At 42.1% G+C, this 23,710-nt stretch overlaps 1 protein-coding gene across 3 annotated transcripts in view; it reads right to left on the reverse strand.

The window, feature by feature from the left end:
- The window catches only part of CACNA2D3 (calcium voltage-gated channel auxiliary subunit alpha2delta 3), a 1,177,822-nt gene that overhangs the window by 374,101 nt on the left and 780,011 nt on the right, over positions 1-23,710 (reverse strand). For all 3 annotated transcript variants that reach the window (XM_040359261.1, XM_040359262.1, XM_040359264.1), the window contains one exon: positions 19,485-19,559. In XM_040359261.1, coding sequence (XP_040215195.1) covers positions 19,485-19,559 — 75 coding nt within the window. The remainder of the gene's footprint in view (positions 1-19,484; positions 19,560-23,710) is intronic.

Below are 23,710 nucleotides of genomic sequence, written 5' to 3' on the forward strand. Positions count from 1 at the left end.
AGATATCTGTGGGGCATCTTCAAACAGAAGGTGGAGGAGAGCAAGGTCTCTAACATCTACCAGGTCTGTGATGTCATCATGGAGGAGTGGAAGAGGACTCCAGTGGCAACCTGTGAAGCTCTGATGAACTCCATGCCCAAGAGGGTAAAGGCAGTGCTGGAAAATAATGGTGGCCACACAAAATATTGACACTTTGTGCCCAATTTGGATATTTTCACTTAGGGGTGTACTAACTTTTGTTGCCAGCGGTTTAGACATTAATGGCTGTGTGTTGAATTAAGTTTGAGGGGGCAGCAAATTTACACTGTTATACAAGCTGTACACTCACTTCTTTACATTGTAGCAAAGTGTCATTTCTTCAGGGTTGTCACATAAAAAGATATAATAAAAAAAAAAAATGTGAGGGGTGTACTCAGGTTTGTGAGATACTGTATATCAGTGATGGCGAACCTTGGCACCCCAGATGCTTGGGAACTACATTTCCCATGATGCTCATGCACTCTGCAATGTAGTTGAGAATCATGGAAAATGTAGTTCCAAACATCTGGGGTGCCATCACTGCTGTATATATATATATATTGCAATTACCTCTCAATGTAAGATTTGGCCCATAAACCCATTATTTCATCAATTTAAAAAAATATATAAAATTTCACTGCCTGCCCCCTGAATTTAGTTTGAGTTAGACTGTTTTATTTTCAGTAACTGTCCCATTCCAGCCAAGGGATTTAATTATAAATGAGCAAATGTGTATATTTACCTGCGCAATCAGGCTGCTAAGAAAGTAAAGAAAACACAATCTTTCCAGGAAAAGTGGCTTAGCATTTGTTGACAAGGAGCCCACAGCCTGTGCAATGACCTGTCATGGAACATCCACAAAGACGGGGCAGAAAAATAAATAAATATATATATATAAAAAAAAACTTAACACCTAAACCCCACAGGGAGGTTTATAGAGGTGTCCATACCGCGAAGACAAAATATTAGAAAGTCACGAAGAACAGTGCAAGATGACTGTCTGAGACAAAAGCATGCATTCAGGAAAACAGGAAATTCCTCCGGTTTAATAGCTGATAATTAGCCTAATGCTGGTGTGGCATTGGAATAGTTTGAATTCTGCGTTTTATAGAGGCCGGCAGCACCTGGATTGCTGAGAAAGGCTTATGGGTAATGTGTGGTTCTGATGACAGACTTAGGTATGTAACCAGCCTCTATGTTTTATGCTCTGGGAAAGGAGTTTTTGGTAATAATCCTATATAGTGGGACTACAGACAGACTAGCCTGCTCCCCTACAGCATGTGTGCATTACTGCTGTGTATAGAATATCATAATTTCTCTTATTAGCAGTGGACACCTATTCACGCAAATTTACCAAAGTGCATGTAAATAGGATTTAAAGTGCACGAGAAGATTTTCTTAAATACAAAAAGTGATAAGTATATTGTTATAACAAAAGCCCATCAATTGCCCCAAAATAATACAAAAAAAATATTTCTTACACATGGTCAAAGAAAAAAAAATCTATAAACACATATAGTGAAGTCAATAGGCTCCCTGGCAAAGGACATCCGAAAACTTGTACCCTAAACACTTTATATACATTGCCAATGGGACTACATACAGGTATGTATCAGTAAGAATGGCTAAGTGGTTAGCCATTCTGCCTAGGAGCACTAGGGTTGCTGGTTCAAATCCCAACCATGGAACTACCGGCACAAGGGACACGTCACACTAATTGTAGTTAACGTAACTATTTTTTACCTACATTTTGCTTTTAGTCAGGGGTCTCCAAACTTTCTAAACAAAGGGCCAGTTTACTGTCCTTCAGATCTTAGGGGGCCAGACTGTGGTAATTAGGAGTAGAAAATACCCTAGAGTTCGTAGGAGGAGAAATATTGGTATTAGTGGAGGAATAGTACTCCATCATTGGTGTCAGTGGAACAAATTGTGCCCAATTGTCGGTGTCATTGAAATGAATAGAGCCCCATTTTTGGCATCAGTGGGAGGAATATTGCCCCTTCTTTGGTGTCAGTGGGAGGAATAGTGGCCTATCATTGAATTCAGTGGGAGGAATAGTGCCCTATCATTGATGTCAGTGGCAGGAATACTGCCCTAATGATGGTGTCAGTGGGAGGAATAATGTTCCATTGGAGAAATGATGCCCCAGTGTTAGTGTCAGTAGAAGTAATATTGCCTCATCATTGGTGTCAGTGGGAGGAAAAGTGCCCCAAAGGCCAAGTAAAGTAAAGCAAAGGGCCACATCCAGCCCACAGGCCACAGTTTGGAGACCACTGCCTGGACTTCTAATTAAAGGGTATGCAAACATTAACAATGAACTTCTCTTATATGCCTCTTTTGGTCTGTTTTATATACCATTGATAGCATTTTGTTTTATTTGTTTGTTAAGTGCCCAGAAACATGTTGATTGTGTCAGAAATTCAAAGCTTTCCTGTGTTCTCTGAGCACTTATTGTGTTATCTCAAACAGCCCTCCTAGTTCTTATCTTGGGCTACAGAATAATTAGAAATTACGTCCTAGAAATATGAAAGTGTGAATGGTTGTGTAGTTAAGCAAAAGATACTGGGCAGGGCTGACACCCCTCAAGTCCACTCCATAGCTATGACTAAGCACTAGTTTCAGTGCGAAACGCGTCAGAGGTCGGGTTTTATTTTATGTTGCTGTGACTTGTAGTGCTGTCCTTTTTTAAATAAAGGCTACAAGTTGTTCAGAGTGCGGCTGTCCAGAGACAATTTTCGTTCCTGCTTTGCTCAATGCATTGCCTGCACCTGAGTTGTCTGCAACGGAGGATATTCATCTGGGTTCCCACCTGGAGCGGCTATTCCCTTTTCCCTAGCTCACAATAGGACTTAGGAGCTGAGTGCAGTTTTGTCAGATCAACAAGTATTTTTCTGTAGTTGCCTCGTCTTTAAAAAACGAAAACTCTGGAAGTGTGCATGTGTTACAGAGTTGTACTGCATATTGTTTTTTTTTTGCCGTGACATAAACTTTAAATATTGCTCAGCTATAAGAGCATAAAACGAGCTTGTAAATGTAATGGTGGTGCTTCAGATTGAGTATGTGTTACCCCTTTACTTGCTTTATGGGAAAAAAGGACAAGTACCATTCTGAAAGCTGTTGTGTTGTATTATGTGTAAGACTTTAACCTAAAAGCAAATGGGTTTTCATTGGCAAACTCACCCATTTATTTTGGAATTCACACACATGCCAGTTGGCATTTGAAGCTGCCATACTGAGCTTTTTTTAGCCAAAAGGAAAGGATGACAGGAGTCCTTGAACCACAACATGTCTCTATGGGAAAACAGCAAGGGTGACGTTAAACTTTCTGGACGATCATTACAGTACTATTATAACTGAATGTTGTCTAGAGTATTATTCCTTTTAGCAACATCAACTTGGATGCTTTGAGTAAGCATGGAAAAATTGGAAATTCACAGGAAACCCCCCCCCCCCCCAAAAAAAAAAAAAATACTTAACCCTATTACTACTGCTGCTGGAAGTATAATGGAACAGCAGGATCAAGATGTAAACAAACTTTGTGATTTATTTACATTTTACAAAACCATCTTTGGACAGCCAACTTCTGGGTATTGATCATCGGCCACTTTCATTGGCCATGCCAAGATTACTTCACTCCCGCACATGCATGGGGGTTCAGTCAGCTCCGCAGTCACCCCTCTTTGCCAAGAAAATTAACTTAATCTCATAAAAAAAAAAAAAATTACACTGCATTTGTGACGAAAGCTTCAGGACGCCCAAGAAAGTCCAGCAAGTGCCAGGAACATCTCCTACAGTGGATTCATCTGCTGGATCTAAGCTCTACATGTTTGGCTATTTTCGGAGGCTCGGTTGAGGTTCATACTGCGCAAGTGCCGCGCCTGCACAGTACAGTGGAGTCCTAATCCGCTGGGGGAACATTTTTAGCAGGACACCGGGACACCGGGACCCAACAATTCATTATAGCCGCGAGTAGTTTTAGCTTGCGTACACACGACCGGATCGATCCGCTGAAACTGGTCCGACGGACCAGTTTCAGCGGACAGATCCGGACGTGCGTAGGCCCGACCGGACAATTGTCCGGCGGATCGGACAGTTTCCAGCAAACAAAAATTTCTTAGCATGCTAAGAAATCTGTCCGCTGGAAACCTGTCCGTCGGACGTGTTCGGTCATCTGTACAGACTCACCGGACACGTCCAACCGAACGCCATCCCTCTCATGCGTCGTACTGATTCGACGCATGTGTGGAAGCTTTGAACTTCCAGGGCCGCCCACGTCGCCGCGTATTGTTTATGCGCGGATTTCTGTCTGATGGGGTGTGTACAACCATCAGACAGAAATCTCCGGGCGGACTGTCCGTCCATGTGTACGAGGCCCTAAATGACTTTTTTTCCCTTTAGAAATGTTATTTTGTGCAGAGACTGTTATAAACACGGGCAATATGCGCTACTTTACAGGCATACTATAGACACCCCCCATGTATGAAATTTAAAGGAATATTTCACTTTTGTTGTTTCACTTTAAGCATAGAGCAGAGATACAACATGGACTTAAATCTGAAGCTACTTGCACAGAAAAATGAAAGCCCCATCCATCGCCTGGATATTAGATGTGTACTTACATGCTGTATCCATGTAAGTATACAACAAATTATGATTCCTGGAAGTAAAAAACTTACCTTCACCACTGTAATAGATTTTATTTAGCACATACTACATTTAGGAAGGTGTTGCTTATTTTAAGCAGCATTTTCAAGGAACTGCATTTTGCATAATGACACAAAATATATAGTAGCCCGATAGGAAAATACCCACAGTACATGCCAGGTGCTTAAATAATATGGTAAGCATATTAGATTTAGAGCTCAGTAAGTACACCTAGACTGCCAAACCTTATTACATATGGCTGTCTGGTTTCGAAAAAAAATCTCTCTATGTATATTCCTCATACCTTTCCATTAAGGATTGAGGAGAGTAAACATCTGCTTTTAATTATTTCGGATTTGGGAACGAAATAATGCAAAAAATATGTTTGTTTTCTGAGCAGCCAGACCCCAATCTGTAGTCTCTGTGTGTAGAGAAGTGTATTAAAAAATGTTAAAACAAAGAAGCAAGTTAAACTGCTTTGTGGGCTAGGGGGTAGATTTTCCTCTGATTTCTACTAACTTTGGAGTTTGAAATGGCAAAACCATTTATTCTCATGGTATATGTAACTTAAAGCAATTGATATGTGTATAGAAATAAGATTCCTGCAGCCTATCAGTGAAAAGTACATGAGTGCACATGATAGTAAAATTAAGTAGAGCCATGCAAAAACTTACCTATACTATAGTAAAGTGATATGATGACAGGTTCTCTTTACAAGACTACATGGTTGGCAGGTGATTGGGACAGCTTCCTTGACTTGTAAAAACATATCCTGGGTAGTGGTTAGTGTAGGGCAGTGATGGCAAACCTTGGCACTCCAGATGTTTTGGAACTACATTTACCATGATGCTCAACTACACTGCAGAGTGCATGAGCATCATGGGAAATGTAGTTCCAAAACATCTGACATAACCCCTGTCAGTTGTTTTTTGCCATCTGCGTCCCACTGGGGAGAATTCCCTTCAATTCCTATCCCAATGTCAAAACAGGAAGTGAGATATAATAACTACAAAATAGGGGAACACCCAGGTCACCAGAACTAGTGTCCTCATTGGAATAATTTCCCTTACTTTTCTGGGGACAACACAAATATTCAGATTTTATATTACTTTCAATGATAACAGTAAACATGATGAATAGAGAGGATGGCACAGACTTCAATAACAACTGACAGGGGTTAGAATCCATCTCCCCTCTATCCAAAACAAAAAAATAATAATGTTGCCTTTAGTTGTACTTTAATGCATTCTGTTTTAAGGTAAAATACCTGCTTCCAGCCTCCCACCAGTCCCCCCTTAAACTTGGCCTAGACTGATCTCGATCTAGCAATGTGCAAGAGAGCAGCGGCTCTCTCCTTCCTCATAGAATCAGTGACAGCAGTGACAGCCATTGGCTTCAGTTGCTGTCAATCACAGCCAGTAAGGAGGGAGCGGGGGAGATATGGACACACAGAGCTGTCCTAGAAGGGAGCCTGCACAAGTGCCCCCATAGCAAGCAGCGTGGGGGGGAAGACAAGACCCGAGAAGAAAAGGATCGAGGCTGCCCCTTGCACAGGTCAGGCACCGTATTCATCAGCGTATAACACACAACTTTTTCCTCTGAAAACAGAGGGTAAACAGCGCCTACATGTTATACGCCGATATCATGTTCTACCAATAGGGGGCGGGGATCGGGCAGTCCGCCCCAGGAGCCACCCATTGGGGGGGTGTCAGGCTGGCTGTCCCGAATCCCCTGGCCCTGGAACAATGCTCCCTGCATAGTCTGAAGTTGAGAAAAGAAAAGTCACTTGCCAGCCCCTTCTACATCGCTCCTCCTGTGTCAGTGTCATTGTAAAATAAAGCTTTTAAATATCTCAGTTTTTTATAGCTCAGTTTTTTTCAGGCTGCTCTCCTCCTCCTCCTCTGAGTGTAGCTTTGATTGGAGGAGGAGAGCAGTCACATGACATACTGTGTAACATCAGAGGAGAGCAGTCATGTGACCAGGTCAGTGAAAAAAAAAACTGAGCTATTGAGGTAGATGGAAGCTTCAGTTTGCAGTAGGAGTGACACAGGAGGAGCAGTGTGGAAGGGGCTGACAGTGTTTTTTTGTGTGTAGAGAATGCTGGCAGCACTGTCCCAGGAGACTGGGGGTCTCATGGGAGTGCAGTGGGGCTGTGTACTGGATGGGGCAACGTATAATGGATGGGGGCTGTATAATGGATGGGGGATGTATAATGGATGGGGGATGTATAATGGATGGGGGGATGTGTACTGGATGGGGGGGGGGGGTATAATGGATGGGGAGGCTGTGTACTGGATGTGGGGAATGTATAGTGGATGTGGGGGAATGTATAGTGGATGGGGGGCTGTGTACTGGATAGGGGGATGTGTACTGGATGAGGGGCTGTGTACTGGATGGGAGGGATGTATACTGGACAGGGGCTGTATACTGGGGAGGGGGGATTTATAATGGATAGGGGGGGATGTGTACTGGATGGGGGATGTATAATGGATGTAGAGGTCTGTGTACTGGGGAGGGGGCTGTGAAAACATTTTTTTCCTTAAACTCCCCTCTTAAAATTAGGGTGCGTGTTCTACGCTGATAAATACGATAAGTATAATATGTTTGTTAGTAAAAAAAAATAAAAAAATAAAAATAAAGGTTTACTATCACTTTAAAGTATTTAAAATCACTTAAAGATTATGGTAGAAATAAGTGGGAGGTCAAGTCCAGCTCTTTAGTCACCAACCACACGGATAAAAATTCAACTTAGCTGAATCGTAAGTATTGCCCCATAGTCATGGAATCATCTCCCCTGCTGAGCTTGTAATCCTATGTCTGACGACAGATTAATACAGGTGTACATGGACTCTACAGGGGCTGTAATGATCATACACCAGTGTACTATACAGCAGCATATACTTACAAAGGTCACCCAGAGCTTTAATAGCATAAGTGACTACAGAACACTGAAACTGGTGAATTGTCTGCTGTCAGCCCGAGCCGCTGATTATCCTGCCATACACAGGGAGGGTAAGTGGAGGTTATCTGCGATTCAGACCGTGTTCCCTGCGGAGGAATGGGATTTGCCACTTTTGAAAGCCTCACGCTTAAGTGGGGGCATTAACTCTCCCCATGAGACCAGGCCTCTTCAGTTTTCCTGTACTTCGAGTAACAAATTTCTCCAGAATTTACAGCTCCGAACAGCTTAATACCGCTTGACTAATCTCTAAATACACATTTTTCAGGTACACACAATATATGGTGACAGTTAACATTTTAATTTAAATTTAGCAACTACTGTAGCTCCTAGCAGCCGAGCAAGTCACATAGGCTTCATTCAACTCCTAACCGGCTTGATCCTCGCAGCAAATATCTTTATTTAACAATCATTAAAAGGGCCATATTTATGTCAGCGAATTCCCCACGTGTGCACAGAAGTGTGCTTTGTGTTAGGATTTAGGGCTGATGAGAGTGGTAGAGGAGTAATTCCTTCTAAATCATTTAAAAGTAAACTGATACATAGATTCAAGGAGGAGAACCCTCATACACAGAGCTGAGTAAAGAATGTGCCAGTTATTAGGCCTAAAACGAAAGTTAGCAAAGTATAAACAGCATGGAGCTCCTTCGAAAATTTATGGAAACTTCTCGTGTCACATAAATATATGACAGTGAATTAAAGCCCCACTCTGGAATACCTTTCACCCCCTGCCCACCCCTCTCTCTCACTCTAACTGAAGCTATCCCCTTTTTTAACTTACCTGTTTTAGTGATGACTTCACCAGCCCAGGTCTTCTCCTTCTTCGCAAAATAAAAAATTTTGTTTGGATGATTTTTGACGGGGTCATCACAGGGGGCCAGAAGGGGACCGGTGGTCTCAGGGCGCCATCACAGTCCACTGGAAAAAGCAGCAGTGAGGGACCTGAATGGGGTACTTAGGAGAGTATATCTGCCATCACCAGGTAAATGGGTTATTAAATTATCAGGATAGGTTAGCGCAGGGTGGGAGAGAGGTGTTGTAAAAAAGAAAAATATGCAACTGTGTGCATTACATGTGATGGTGGGACACTTGCAGAGCAGCCTTATTCACTTGAATGGGTTGTGATTAGCAGGCAGTCGCACCTGCTGAAAGCAACAGGGAGTATAATTCCTGCTGCAAAGCATGGCATCATGGCTGTGGCTATACACCCCTGTCTCTTCAGTTAAAATGCGAATGGTTGGGGGTAGTAAAACCACATGTAGGCATATGCAGTCTGTACTCCCCACTGTAGGTGGCCTTGACCGAAGCAGCAATATAGTATTGGAAGGCAGTCATTAGGAACTCGGTTCTTCTATGATTTCCTGTTGATTGGATGCTGCTGCCCCACGTGACCTTGGTGGCCATTTTGGGTCTGGACAGTGTCTATCTAAGACTCCAGGTTTGGAGCGCTTTGTTTGAGTGGCCAGTGTAGGGACAGGTTCCCCATCTGACAGGGACAATGCATAGTGGCAGGGAGATGTTCCTGAGGATTAGGGAAAGTGCAGGCACTACTCTATCTCCATGTAGGAAGCCTACAATTTGGTTGTGGACTGGCAAGGCTGCCTTTCGGCATTATTTTAGGATATGCTTCTATGCTACACTTTCGTAAGTGGCTCCAGTCGGCTGTGCCTACCCACTGGGCCTAGTTGTGCATTCTTGAAACTTTCCTAATACGTTGTTCTATTTTATCCTGACCTCTGTGTGATTTCTGCCGGCTGACACACCACTCTGCATCCTACCCACAAGAGGCACAACTGCTGGGTTTTTTCGCCCCCAAAGCCGCTAGTGTATATGAGCCCTTATAGTGTACTTTCCTCTCACAGAATAGAAAAGCCTGTCACATGCCATCATTCAGCAAAAAGGGACCCGTGCTTTCTGTGTGGAAGCAGTGGTCTCTTTTCTATCATCTAACTTGCCCCTTGCTGAACCAGTCTTTTAGTTTTGCAATCTGCAAAGCCCATCTTTCCTACCGATTGAAGAGCAAGTGGTGCCTCCTAACATTAGAGGCCGGTGTATAAATGACCCCTTACACTGGCGGCAAGTCAAAATTAATGCATTGGTGGTCGTTCAATTCCCAATTGCCCACAGCTCAAGTAACCCCCTAGCAAGCAACTTCAAAAGAATCCCTCAATGAGAAAGGCTACTATAGAGATTGTATATTTTGTCTGGGTTTTGACTGGGTGCTTTACTAACCTCCTAAAAAACCTACTGACAGGTTATAATACGCTTCTGATAGATTAATTTTAAAGTAAAATTGGGTTTTAAGTGCAACACTGGGTTAAAATGAAATCATTGCACCGATCCTTAGGAATGAGCTGATGTTTATTCAAAGCATAAAGCCCATGAAACGCTGGGCCCTTAATGCATCTTAAAGGCGATTATGTTTTTTGTCAAGTCGAAGAGATGTATACACATATGTGCTATCCCTGCAACTACTTATCCTTAATTTCATGAATGAAGTACAGTAAATTAATGAAATGACTGAGCTGACTTTTAAGTAAAGTCCACGCTAAGCTGAAAAAAATCCAATGTTGTTTTAAAGACGGCTAAACAATTCTAAATGCACATACCTGAATCATTAACTCAGCCAAGTGTGCGTGTTGTAACTGAATGCAGGGTGATACATTGCAAACATATGGATGGAGGAAAATCTTACTTGTGAACAATAAAAAACAATTTAACTACTGAGCATTTCACAGTAGACAAGTCATGCTAAGAGCTTTATATAGAAGGAAAGGATTATGCTAATACTTTGAAAAAGCTGAAGCATATGTTTTTAGAACGTCGTTTTTTTAAAACCAGTTTGCACGCTAAATTGCTACATTCTGATTGTTTGTTCTCAGTTATTTTATTATATTTTCCAAAATAAATTTGAAATGTTTGAGAATATTTAGAAAGACTGGAAACCTTTAAAGAAAAATTCCAGGTATTAATTTTTTTGCATAGTTACGTCAAGCTTTGTACAGGGTCTTTTTAACACAGGGCAAAAGGGGAAGCTGCTCAGGCCCCATCATTGTTGTGGAGCCCAAAGCAGCTGCCCCTTGGATCCGCACTGCCCGAAAATAGTTTATAAGTGGATTCAGGAGGGCTCAAGAAAATGTTTGCCCAGGGTCCAATCAATATTAAAGACGGCTCTGGCTATGTACAGTATATGCCATACCTGACCAATGCACCTGGAAGCTGGAAATCACTGTAATATACATTGATACTTAAGTAATCCCAATTGGCTGCCGGGCTCAGTGGCTGCCCTGCTGCATTCTGAACGCAGAGGTCTGGCCATTTAGCATGGGCACCATTCAGCAATCACTTTGCATTTTCTCAATAAATACAAAGCATTCTCTGAATGGATGTGGTAAAGGGTGTGACTGGATTCCAATGTTTTTTTTTCTTCAGAAGCATGTGATTAGAGCCAGGGGATGTAAAAGACCTGAAAAAAGGGAGGGCTCGGGGCACAGGGCACTGTGCCCCGAGTTCACCCAGTTAATTCACTTTTGTCATCCTGATTCTCCTCCCGGCCAATTGGGAAGCAGGCCCTTAACCCATCTCCCGATTGGCCCAGAGAAGAAGCAATTCTATTGGCCGCCTAGTAGGAGGAGGGAGGAGATGCACAGTGGAAGCCGCTGTGATGCAGAGGAAGAGGAGACACAGGGGAAGCTGCTGCCAGCCACCCAGGGGAAGCACTGCCAGTGATCTAAATGGGGTAAGTGTGGGACTGGTGACTGGGGAGTGGCTGTGGGTGCATTGTTTGCCACCCCCCAAAAAAAATATACCACCAGCTGCCACTGCAAGACAGCCACTCGGCATTGGATCCAGAAGCGAGTGGAGATCACTATACAGTAATAGCCTTTTACAGTGATTTCCCACTATTAGGAACCCACGGGTATGGTATATTCATAGAGGTGAATATTGAAGCAGATTATTGTACAGATTCTTGTACATCTCAGCAAGATGTTTATGAATCTGTCACAAGTATCTCTACTGCAAAGTGGTAATGTTTTAGGGCCCCATTCACTGCAATGCGCAATGTGAAATCACAGCAAAATGTGCAATGCGCATTTAGATGACATTAATTCTTAATGGCACTCCAAATGTTGCACAATTTTGCAGCGATTGTCACTCAACAGAACAATTGTGAAAAAACGCGCCTGGCTCAGGGCCAAGATTACGTCCTTCAGCTTCTTTGACATGACAAAAGTGCATAGGGCAAGTAAACGGGCTTCCCTATGCATGACACGTGGAAACCACGCAAAAAAAAAAGAATTATGAGTGGGAATGCATGTTCCCGGTATGCAAAATGTGAACTGGGCCTTACAGGCAAAGAAGCTATTTGGAGAGGGTGGGAGAGTAATGGAAACATATCCATTATCAGTTCCAGAGGAACGTAACCTCTTCACATCAATGTAGGCACATCCACCGAGAGAGTTGGTATTAACACTGATGCTGCGTACACACGATCATTTTTCGGCATGAAAAAAAAACTTTGTTTTTCGGCATGTAAAAAAAAACGAAGTTTTTCCAACTTCATCATTAAAACGACGTTGCCCACACACCATCATTCTAAAAAAATTCTCTAGCAAATCGCGGTGACGTACAACACGTACGACGGCACTCTAAAGGGGAAGTTCCATTCGGATGACGCCACCCTTTTGGCTGCTTTAGCTGATTCCGTGTTAGTAAAAGACGATTTGCGCTTTTCTGTCTGTTACAGCGTGATGAATGTGCTTACTCCATTACGAACAGTAGTTTTACCAGAACGAGCGCTCCTGTCTCATAACTTGCTTCTGAGCATGCGCGGGTTTTTAACATTGTTTTAACCCCACACGCGATCATTTTTTACAACCCGAAAAACGACATTGTTTAAAACGACGTTAAAAAATGCAGCATGTTAGAATTTTTTTTTTGAAGCCGAAAAATTATGTGAAGCCCACACACGATCATTTTAAATTACATTTTTTTAAAACAACGTTTTTTTCATGCCGAAAAATGATCGTGTGTACGCGGCATGACTGTACTCATGACAGGTGGATGAATGAACGGTCTGCCTCCTCCATTCATTGATAGAAGCTGCAGTGAAGCTTCTTTGAATGGAGGAGGGGGACAGAAAGGGTGGGCATAGTCAACACTATTCACATTTACTCTTATGAAAGAAGAACATCCAACCTGGAGAGGAAATAACCAATTTTGCCCCCATTTATACAGAATGAATGTACACGGACTAATATCTCTTTCAATGTTTTCTAAATATGCCCCTTTGTGTTGCTTTACATACTGTTAAACACAGCCTTTGGAATTCATAAAGAGTGTCGTAGATACTCTTTCGAAAAATTTAACTGAAGTGAATAGTTTTTCATGATTCAAACCAAAATTGTTCCAAACTGCTTCACAAACGCAGGCCAAACAACCTTTGTACAAACCATAATGATAGAGTTTACCTGTAGGCAGTTCATAAGATGATGTACCTGTAGGCAGGTTGCCTACTGTGTTTAGTTAGCTAGGTTGACTGTCCAAGCAAAGGGGGATAGGGTTAAAGTGTTACTAAACCCACAAAAATAAAATCAGTCTGTAAATGCAGTAAAGCATGCTTGTTATACTCACTGTGGAACCTAAGGGGTTAATCCTCTGCATTGTGTATGAAGGCTGTTTTATCCTGTCTCTCTGATCCTCCTCTTCTTCCACTGTCTCCAAAAAATAACCTGATAATTACAGAGCCAGGGGATGGGCTGCACATGCTCAGTTTGGTGTGTATTTGGTGTGCTAGAGTTTTTTATTTTTCTAGGGAGGGGTGCATTTGATCAGCACATAGCCAATCAGCACTGTCCAGACATGTCCAGACAGAGGATCAGGGGAGAAAAAACTCCTCCTACAAGCTTTAATAGGAACTTATAGAAGTCACAAGGCTGCTATATACTGCTGATGAGAAATTGTGTTGCATTTCCATATTTGGTGTACTGTGGGAGACCAGATATAGCGAATTCAGGTTCTGGGTTTAGTAACACTTTAATGTTTTTGCCGCCAACCCTGGTTAGGATTGCAGGCTTCTTGGGGTCTGGCCTGCCCTTCCATGCTATATAAACAGGAAGAGGTTAGGGTCCCAGGATTGTGGGCAAAAGAACAGGTAAAACTGAAGAAGCTTGCTGAGACTTCTGGTCCAACTCAGGAATATTGACTCATCAGGACCCCAAAACAATGGAGAGCTCCACTCTGGACTTTGCAGCTATGGACTTCACCCACAAGGACTTTACCTGCGCAGTTACACTGGAGCAGCCGCAATTAGAATTGGATAGGGAAAGGACCTTTTACCCTGTTACATGTGTCATGTTATCTTTTCCGTAAAAGTTGTTGCAACTGCTTTGAGTCTGGTCTGAAGTTATTCAAGGGGTCCATGTTGGGTCTTGGCATATTCCTAAAGAACCAGGATCTGTAAAAGCATTATGGGGTATGTGTAACAACACTATTAAATGTCAACTCAGCAAGGCAAGGAAGAGAAGGTAGGTAACCAAAAGGAAGAACAGCAACCAATTGTTTGGTGTGGTACCTGATTAGGTAAGCTGGGCTGGTGGAGTAGGCAAAGGCTCTGCATGTCCCTCTGAATGCAAACATACATTGGTTACAAGTGTGTAGTAACATGGGACAGAACATCTCACAGAGGGACCCTGTACTTTACTACTGCACACAAATGGCTCATCTCTGAGTCGGGACTGCCTTAATGTTTAATTCTTCACATGACCGCAGCTTCCGCCTGGTCCCGGACATTGGTGACCATGTGCTCTGTGCAATGTATACCTCCATGTGTACGGGCACAATAGACCCTGCCCTCATACCCAACAATGTGGGGCACCCTATTTATCAGGTCTTTTGTCAAAATGGCAGAAGTTTAGCATCCAGTCAAACAACCGTCCTCCTCAAGATGGTGTGGAGCCCACAAGAGAAGACAATTCCATTTATCGAATTTACTGTCACCTGAAAAAGCAGTGCAATGCCACCTACAGGCAGGAGGAATATGCAGTCCACACCTACCTACATACCAGTCTGTCATACAAGGATCATTTGCGAAGAAGAACATTAATCATGGTCATCCAATCAGGTGCTATTGATAATGCACACCTGACAACCTTACAGATGACTCATTGTCTTTGTAATGCCTTCAGAACATACTAAAGGACGGGCCAAGAATGATCACAAGTCTGAACCAACAGTAAAGTCGCGTACACACGACCATTTTTAATGTCCTAGAAAAAAAAGTTTTTTTCGACGTGATTCTTGTCAAGCCTGCCTTGCATACACACGATCGTGAAAAAATAAATGCTTGAGCAAAGCGCGGTGACGTACAACACGTATGACGGCACTATAAAGGGGAAGTTCTATTCAGATGGCGCCACCCTTTGGGCTGTTTTTGCTGATTTCATGTTAGTAGAAGTTTGGTGAGAGACGATTCGCGCTTTTCAGTCTTCGTACTTTTCAGTCTGTTACAGCGTGACAAATGTGCTATTTCCATTACAAATGTTGGTGTTACTAGAATGAGTGCTCCCCTCTCATAACTTGCTTCTGAGCATGCGCATTTTTTTTTACGTCGTTAAAGCCTACACACGAACGTTTTCACGATGTGAAAAATTAGAGCATGTTCTAAATTTTTAATGCCCATTTTTCACGTCGAGAAAAATGCTCTGGAGCCTACACACGATCGATTTTAATGACCATTTAAAAAAAAAATGCATTTTTCACGTCAAAAACGGTCGTGTGTACGCGGCATAAGGCTTTACTTAGATTTCAAATATATTATATTTCTGCCAACTTGGATCACGATCCTCACACCTTCTCATTTCTATGTTGCTGTTCTAAAACAGATTCTAAAGCATTGGAAGCTCATTACACACAGCAGCAACACACTAATATAGCCGGGTCATGGAGCCCCATATCACTTTCACACCTTAGTCACTTGCCAAAGCTGCCTTGTGAACGATCCAAGCATGTCACCGCGCCACTACCTTCTACTCAAATATTCTACAAAAAGTGCAGCTATGCCAAAAACTCAAGCAGACTCTATTACTTTAAATAACTTTAAGAAAAATGAAGCTCTGTTCTCCTGCAGGCAAGTGTGAAGCAGGACGCGTTTTGATCCACCATGTCTGTGCCATGCATTCACCCAGCGTAAAACCCGAAAGCATGAATCTTAACCACAGCAAAATCATGCGGCTCTGAACAAGCTCGTAAGTCCTTTTAAATTATATGACTTAAAGGAGTAAAATATTTTTTTGGCGACCAAATACATTGGCCCAGTCAAATCACTGCGTCCCTTATAGAGATACATTGTATGGTGATTGTATACTGTGGTTGGGACAACATTTAAAGATTATTATTTTTTTTGCTTTGTTTTCTTAAGGCCAAAAACATGAACTGTCCCTCTAGGTACTATTGATTGTCCCTGTTTAATTCTGAGAAAAAAATAAATAAAAGAAAAACTTTGAGCCATTGAGTGAACTTTTTTAATTGTAAGTGTATGATATACAAAAAGAAAAAAGAAAAACTTCCTGAATTTGAGATGGCTTTTTGATCTTGTTTTTTCAAACAGAAGAAGGAAAAGCATAGAAAGTTTTTTTTTTTCTTTTCTTTTTTTTTTTTTTTAACTACAGAACAATGATGAATATACTGTATAGCAAAATGCAGTGCTGCAGCACCACCTACTGCTGAAATTTACCAATTACATGTTGCCATCCAAACATTGCAATTTTTTATACAGTTTTTTAGTGAAGCCAGTTGCCATTGCTGACCTGATGAGAATTTGTGTTCCATATTAGCAGCACAGAAGGCAGAAATGTCATTGGAACATGGTAGCCAGGCTTCCACCATTTTTTTGAATCAGCATTAGCAGCCTGCATATATATCTTCCTTAAAGTGACCCTTTCGTTCAGTTTACATTTTTAATAGCAATAGACCACATGAAGAGAGAACAATCTTTTCATTGTCATGATTACCCCGAAAAGCCCCTTTTGTGCACCTCTCTGAAATAGTTTCATTTTGTTACTGGAGCCTGTCTTTACCTGCTTTATTGGGTAAGACCTGACAACTGCAATTCAACTGTCTGATGAGACGGCCTCAGTGGTCAGTAATGTAACTTTAATTAAGCAGGCAGATGACAGGAGGTGGAACCATTAAAGTAGGGTGACCAGACATCCCCAGTTTCAGGGGACAGTCCCCTGATTGAGGACACTGTCCCCGGACCAAGTCTGTCCCTGGTTTTGTCCCCAGATTGGATTTAATAGGGGGCAGGGGCAATTTCAAAGACAATCAGTGCAGAATTAAAATTAAAAAAATTGAATTACACCCCCCCCCTCCGCCGTGCCTACTAGCATAGGGGGGTTGTATTTTTCCCATTATCTGTGCCCCTTTCTGATGATCATGTGCTGGTCAGGGCGGAGGAAATATTTCTTCAGTGTCGGGTGCATGCCCATTCAGCTCCGCTCGCATGTTCTTCTGCCTTGGCTCAAATCCTGGCCAGCCACCTGCCTATCTCATTGCCTTCCCTGGCGGAGTGATCTTCCTCCGCTCCCCATCCAGTAGTAGCCGGGGCCTGAAGAATAAGACTTGAGAGGCTGTGGGGCGGGCGGCGACGGGCAGAGAGTGCTGATTGTTGCCATTACTAGTAAACAAAAAATATGTCCCCGGATTTCATTTTAAAAATCTGGTCACCTTACATTAAAGGTGTACTGAAACTAGGGTGTATGTACTGTGCCCAAGCACGTTTGACCCCTAAACTGATTGGTTTGAGTGATGTGATTGCTCTACACTGTATTCAGCATACCAGGCTCTAGGTTGCTTGAAAGAAATGGTCTAGGGCACGGTTCTGTTGTACTTCAGCATGGTACACTTAGCCCCAGTTTATATTGACATGTGGCCTTGAATTTGTGCGACTTCATCTGAAATCGCATGATCTCAAAGCCACATGTCAGTGCACAGAAGCGGGGATCACTGTGGTCTGGCTGACAAAGGTGGTGATGAAAGTGTGCTCAGACCCAGCACAATGTGACCACAAAACAGTGGGGTAGTGGGGGAAATCATAATTAGGCACAATACAAGGCAACCATGCCAGTTATGAGTAGGGCCATACGTTAGGGAAAGTCAGGCTAACAAGATAATTCTAAATCAGAGAGCATAGCTCCCAACTGTCCCTGATTTCGAGGGACTGTCCCTGATTTGGAACAATGTCCCTCTGTCCCTCTTTCCTCCTCATTTGTCCCTCATTTTGGTCTGATCTATATAGATGTATATAAAATGCACTTTTATCTTTCAAAAAGTGTTTCCCAGAGCTAAACCTTTCATCCAAATTCTAAATTGTTGCATTTGTACATTTGCAAAGCCATTATAAAGGAATGGTAGTTTTAAAAAAGCACGTGTGGGCTTTACTAATACTTTTTTTTTAATAATTCTACTTTAAGAGGGCATGGCAGGGGGTGTGTCCTATGCATACATATTTTTGCTAATAGGTGTCTCTCATTCATATCTGAAAAAGTTGGGAGGTATAAGAGAGGAGCATGTAAGAGTCTTTTCTAGACATAAATGGCTTAGGTAGGCCTCATAGGATCTCTGAATTTAGCCATGGTCTTTACTTTTAAAAGTTTATAAAGGAGTTCAGGTTAATTGGTTAAAGTGGAACTAAAGTTGGAAAAGTAAACATTGGGAAAGTGTAGGCTCTTTATTGCAGAAGAGACACACTTCCCTGTGTGTCGGGATGACTGCATGCCTACGTATGAGTGAGAGTGACATCCTGCTCTGGCCAAACAAGACAGCGGAAGATCGGCACCTGAAAGAGGCCAGAGGGAAGATAGCGGTGGGGGACCTTACGGGCGTTGGACTTAAAGCTGCCTTTAGTTCTGCTTTAAGTACAATTATTACAGTACATACTGCTCCTATTGGTTACCTGCTCATCAGATGATTGAATACAAGTATTTCTCCCCCCACACCCATGAACCTTTTTATTTGCACCATATGTGCATACATGGTTTGATATATTCCAGCCTCTTCCATCATGGCTCCTAGGTCTGAGGAACAACAAGCTAATCAAGTAGAGAGCAGCAGACCCCAAGCTATTTTGTAGAGATTCAGTCGAATTCAGGGTCAAAGAAATCAGCAAGTTACAAATGTTCTAAAATGATCCTATAAGATTTTACCAGTATCACCCATGTATTCAGGGCAGCCATCAGAAAATTTTGGGCCCCTTACACAGCTTTAGGCCTGGGTCGAGCCTCACCACCAACATTCCCCAGGGTCTGCCCATGGGCCATCCCACTGAATATGCACGCAGTCCCCCCTTCTCACACCTGTACTCACTCAGCCCCCCTCACACCTGTATACATGTCAGGCTCCCCCTCACTTGTATATATGTCGGCTTCCTACATATGCACATCTGTAAAACACACAAACAGTCCCCCTCCCTTTCCTTCACAGTTCCTACTTGTAAAGGAGATCTTCTTACCTGGTCCCAGCTTCTGTTTCCACACAGCCGACAGGTTTCTAAGACACAGAGAGGATGCAGTGGATCACACTATATAACACAGCACACACAAGGGGTGCACATGCGTATAGTAGCCAGAGGTGCCAGTAGTCCAATGCCACAGAGCAGACACTGCTGAGATCGTTTCTGCACTGCACAACATGGCTCCCCTTCACCCACTCCTGCCTTCTCCTAGCCTGGTTGCCCCCCCCCCCAGATGCTCGGGCCCCTTACAGTTGTATTGGTTGAACCCCCTAGATGGCAGCCCTGCATGTATTATAGGCATTATAGCATATTAGTTTAATCAAAACATAAAAAGTTGAGCATAGAGCTTACCAAAGGCCGCAGTTCAGGGTGAGTCAGGATATACCCATTGTTGGTAATAGCAAATGCATAACCGTGGATTCCCAACTGTAATAAGAATTAAACACACAAAGGTTAAAAGCTTCTCATTGGCTTTAATTCAGAGATCAGCAAACATAGAAATCAAGAGTCAGTCTGTCCAATTCAAGAGCCAACAGGATTGTTTTCAGTAGCCAGCTCCATTAGCAACAACTAGAGGAAACCTCAAACCTTTGGCACCAGCCATCATTTTAGGGAGCATTGGCCACCCGGCTCCTGGGATTTGTCCAGCTCTGCTCACCTAACATGATGCTGTAGAAGTATCAAAATGGAGGACCCCGATTCTCCTCCGTCACAGATATTTTACATAAGAAATCACCTAAGTTTTTGGTTCATATGAGCAGCACCGTAAGGAGTTTTGAGCAGCCTTCTCTTTTGGGAAGGCAAGTATTACTGTTATCTCAGAAAGGTTCACTTCAACTGTATATATTAAACCTTAATGTTTTTTTGGATATCTTCTGGCTACTCCACCCAATTCTTATTTTGATATGGGTTTGATATGAATGTAATGATTTCTGTCTGACTATAATAAATCTATGAAGTAAATCAGAGCCAACCCACTGTAAATCTGCATCACTGCTCTCCTGTATTATCCTAATAGTGCACCTGGACACCTGGGGCCAGATTCACAAAGGACTTACGACGACGTATCTACTGATACACCGTTGTATGTCCGAATGAGCGCCGTCGTATCTATGCGCCTGATTCTTAGAATCAGTTACGCTTGAATTCGGTCAAGATACGACTGACGTAAGTCTCCTACGCCGTCGTATCTTGGGTGCATATTTACGCTGGCCGCTAAGGGCGCTTCCGTATATTTCCGCATCGAATATGCAAATGAGCTAGATACGCTGATTCACAAACGTACTTGCTCCCGGCGTATTAATATACGTATTTTACGTCATTTGCGTAAGTCGTAGTTGAATGGGGCTGGGCGTATATTACGTTCACGTCGACAAAGCATTGAGCCGACGTATCTTGGGGAGTATTTGCGACGTGACTCTGAGCATGCACGCGCATGCGCCGTTCGATCGGCCACTCATTTACATGGGGTCACGGCTCATTGTAATACAACACGCGCACTGCCTTGATAATTTGAATTAGGCGGGCTTACGCCGGCCCATTTACACTACGCCGCCGTAACTTAGAGCGCAAGTTCTTTCTGAATACGGTACTCACCTCTCTAAGTTACGGCGGCGTAGCGTATATGAGATGCGCTACGCCAGCAGAAATTTAGGCAATTCTTTCTGAATCCGGGCCCTGATGTCCCTGTGATCCCATGGCTATGGTCAGGAGTCGGTCGGTGTAGTATCTGACCAAGTGATCACTGAGACGCAACCAGTCAGATTGATAAAAATAATTAAAAAAATCTTGGTATCTAAACTTTCAGTAGATCTGTACATCTAAAAAAGGAATTAAGACACAAAGAAACAAAAGAAACTGGGGCGTTTGTTCCATACTATAGTTATACATTTATTTATAAAAAAAAAATCCTATGACTAAGACTGTTTTAGATCTTTATATTTATATACGGTACTTAAGAAAAGTCCTGAAAAAGGGATTAAAAAGTATGTGTGTTTTATGACAATTAAAGAAATGAACAGTTTTCTTTGATTTTGATTGGCTGATTTGGGCAATATTTTAAGTTTTCCTCCTATTTTACTAGAATATACTTTCAGTGCATTATGTCATAGTCAACGATCTTCCATATTCAAAACAGCCAATCAGAACTCTGTAATTTATGAATCCTGAATAATAATAATAATAATAATAATAATAATAATAATAATAATAATAATAAAATAATAATAATAATAATAATAATAATAATAATAATAATAATAATAATAATAATAATAATAAAATAATAATAAACAAGGACATTTGGTTGATAAAATCTGATATATCTGTTCCTATGGACCAGTGAATTTTACTTTATCAATACTGCACTTGAGAAATGTGTACTTTTAGGATTTCTTCATAATATGATTTGATTTTCATTAAGAATTTCATATTATCAAATTCACTACTTTATGTGCAATACCTTAAACTAAATGCCTTCTGTTGCTTTTCCTTAGATCTTTGCAACAGACAAGAGGCATTTGGTCCATTTTTCTATGAATTTTCTGGGGTTTTTGCTTGAAAGGCCTGACTCAGATCACATCATCACAATATTTCAATGGGACGGAGGTCAGGACTTTCTTTTGATATGTATTTTTTTATTTTTTTGAGCCAACCTGTTGATGACGCCTATAGTATTGTGTTTTTTACCACAGTTTAAAACAATTTATCAATTAAAGCAGTTCAAAATAAAAATTCTGTGTTGTGTTTGTTAAAGCGGAGTTCCACCCAAAAGTTGAACTTCCGCTCATTTGTTTCCTCTCCCCCTCCGGTGCCACAATTAGCATCTTTCGGGGGGAGAGGGAAAGGATCTGCCGGAGTCCGCGCCGCGGCCCTTGACGTTACCGCAGGGCTCCCTCCTCCTCACCCTGTCGCCGGGCCAGTAGGAGAGAAGAGCTAGGCCTCACACATGCGCAGTAGGGTTCCCGGCGTGAAGCCATAAGGTTGCACTGCCGGGTTACCTTACCCACAATGGTGGCAGCAGCACCCAACAGCTGATGAAAACATCAGCTGCTGTGCTGATATCGCTGGACCCCAGGACAGGTAAGTGTCCTATTATTAAAAGCCAGACCACTTACATGTGATACGGCACTGCTTTACTATAACTGACAATTGCACACTGTAGCCAAACAAAATTTTGGTGGTATTTGATCACAACTGCGTTTTTTATTTTTGCGCTATAAACAAAAAAAGACCGAATTTTTTTTACTTTCTGCTGTAAAACATATTCAATAAAAGTTCTTGATAAATTTAGGCCAACATGCATTCTGCAGCTTCTGCTACAAGTTTTTTTTTTAAATCCCATTAAGCATATATTGATTGGTTTACGCAAAAGTTATAGTCTACAAACTATGGGATACATACTGCTGGCATTTTTATTTATTTATCTTTACTAGTGATGGCGGTAATCAGCAACTTATAGTGGGACTGTGATATTGCAGCAGACATTCGGACACTAAGTGACACTTTTTGGGAACCAGTGACAGTAATACAGTGATCCGTGCTAAAAATATGCACTGTCACTGTACTAATGACACTGGCTGGTAAGGGGTTAAACATCCAGGGCAATCAAAGGGTTAAATGTGTGCCTAACCAGTGTTTATGTGTACTGTGGGAGGTACTTTTACTAGGGAAAGTAATGGATTTTATTCCCTACTTTGCGGGGAAAGAGCATCTTTTACTTCCCCGTTGACAGAACATGGTTCTGCCTTGTTCACATAGGTAGAGCCATGTCCTGTGTAAATTCATGGCGATCACCGGGTGCTGGCGGTAATCTATTGGTGGGCACCCAGTGATCAACATCTGCTGTGTTTAATCACAGCACAGCTGAGTCACAGACGTCGTACGCCGCCTACCCGTAGGTATCAGAACATGTAATAGGTATGTGGTCTGGTGCAGCCGAGCTGCCATGCCACCGTATATCAGCAAAAATTGGGTTAAGTGTTTTTCATCTTTCTAATGCATTCCATCAGTATAGCACCGGGTAAGACAATTACAAAAAATACGCAATACTTTACACGTCTTTTATAGAAAATATTTTCTACCCTTGGCTGCATTTCCTATGCGTTTAAAGCAAAAGCACCACAAATTGGCACTTCTACCCTGAGCAGGTGATCTTGCACAAATAAGTATATATAACACAATGAAATTGACTTTACTTTCACTGTTCTCCAGTGTTCTCTTTCTGTGTGTTTGGTATATCTGCTGATATAAATCCCCATTGTAGGCCACAATTACATCCACTGCGGACTTTCCAGAGTTTGTTTATGGAAGGTTATAAGTAAGACATATGAGGAAAAAAGCACATGTAGTTTACAACGTTTGGGGAAAGAGCCAGGCACTGCAGAACACCTGTGATCCATTCATATAGTTCTATGTCCATCTGGTTTTCCAGTGTATCCAAAAGGAATGTTTTATTGAACACTCAGCCGAGAACAGGCCTGGAAAAGGGACGCGTACGCTTAAATAATAGGGGCACATTTGATACTTGTTTATATTCCAAAGCAACACCTCCAAAATCATTTTTTATTATCTGATGA

The sequence above is a fragment of the Rana temporaria genome, chromosome 7 (assembly GCF_905171775.1).
Source record: "Rana temporaria chromosome 7, aRanTem1.1, whole genome shotgun sequence".
Classification (NCBI taxonomy): domain Eukaryota; kingdom Metazoa; phylum Chordata; class Amphibia; order Anura; family Ranidae; genus Rana; species Rana temporaria.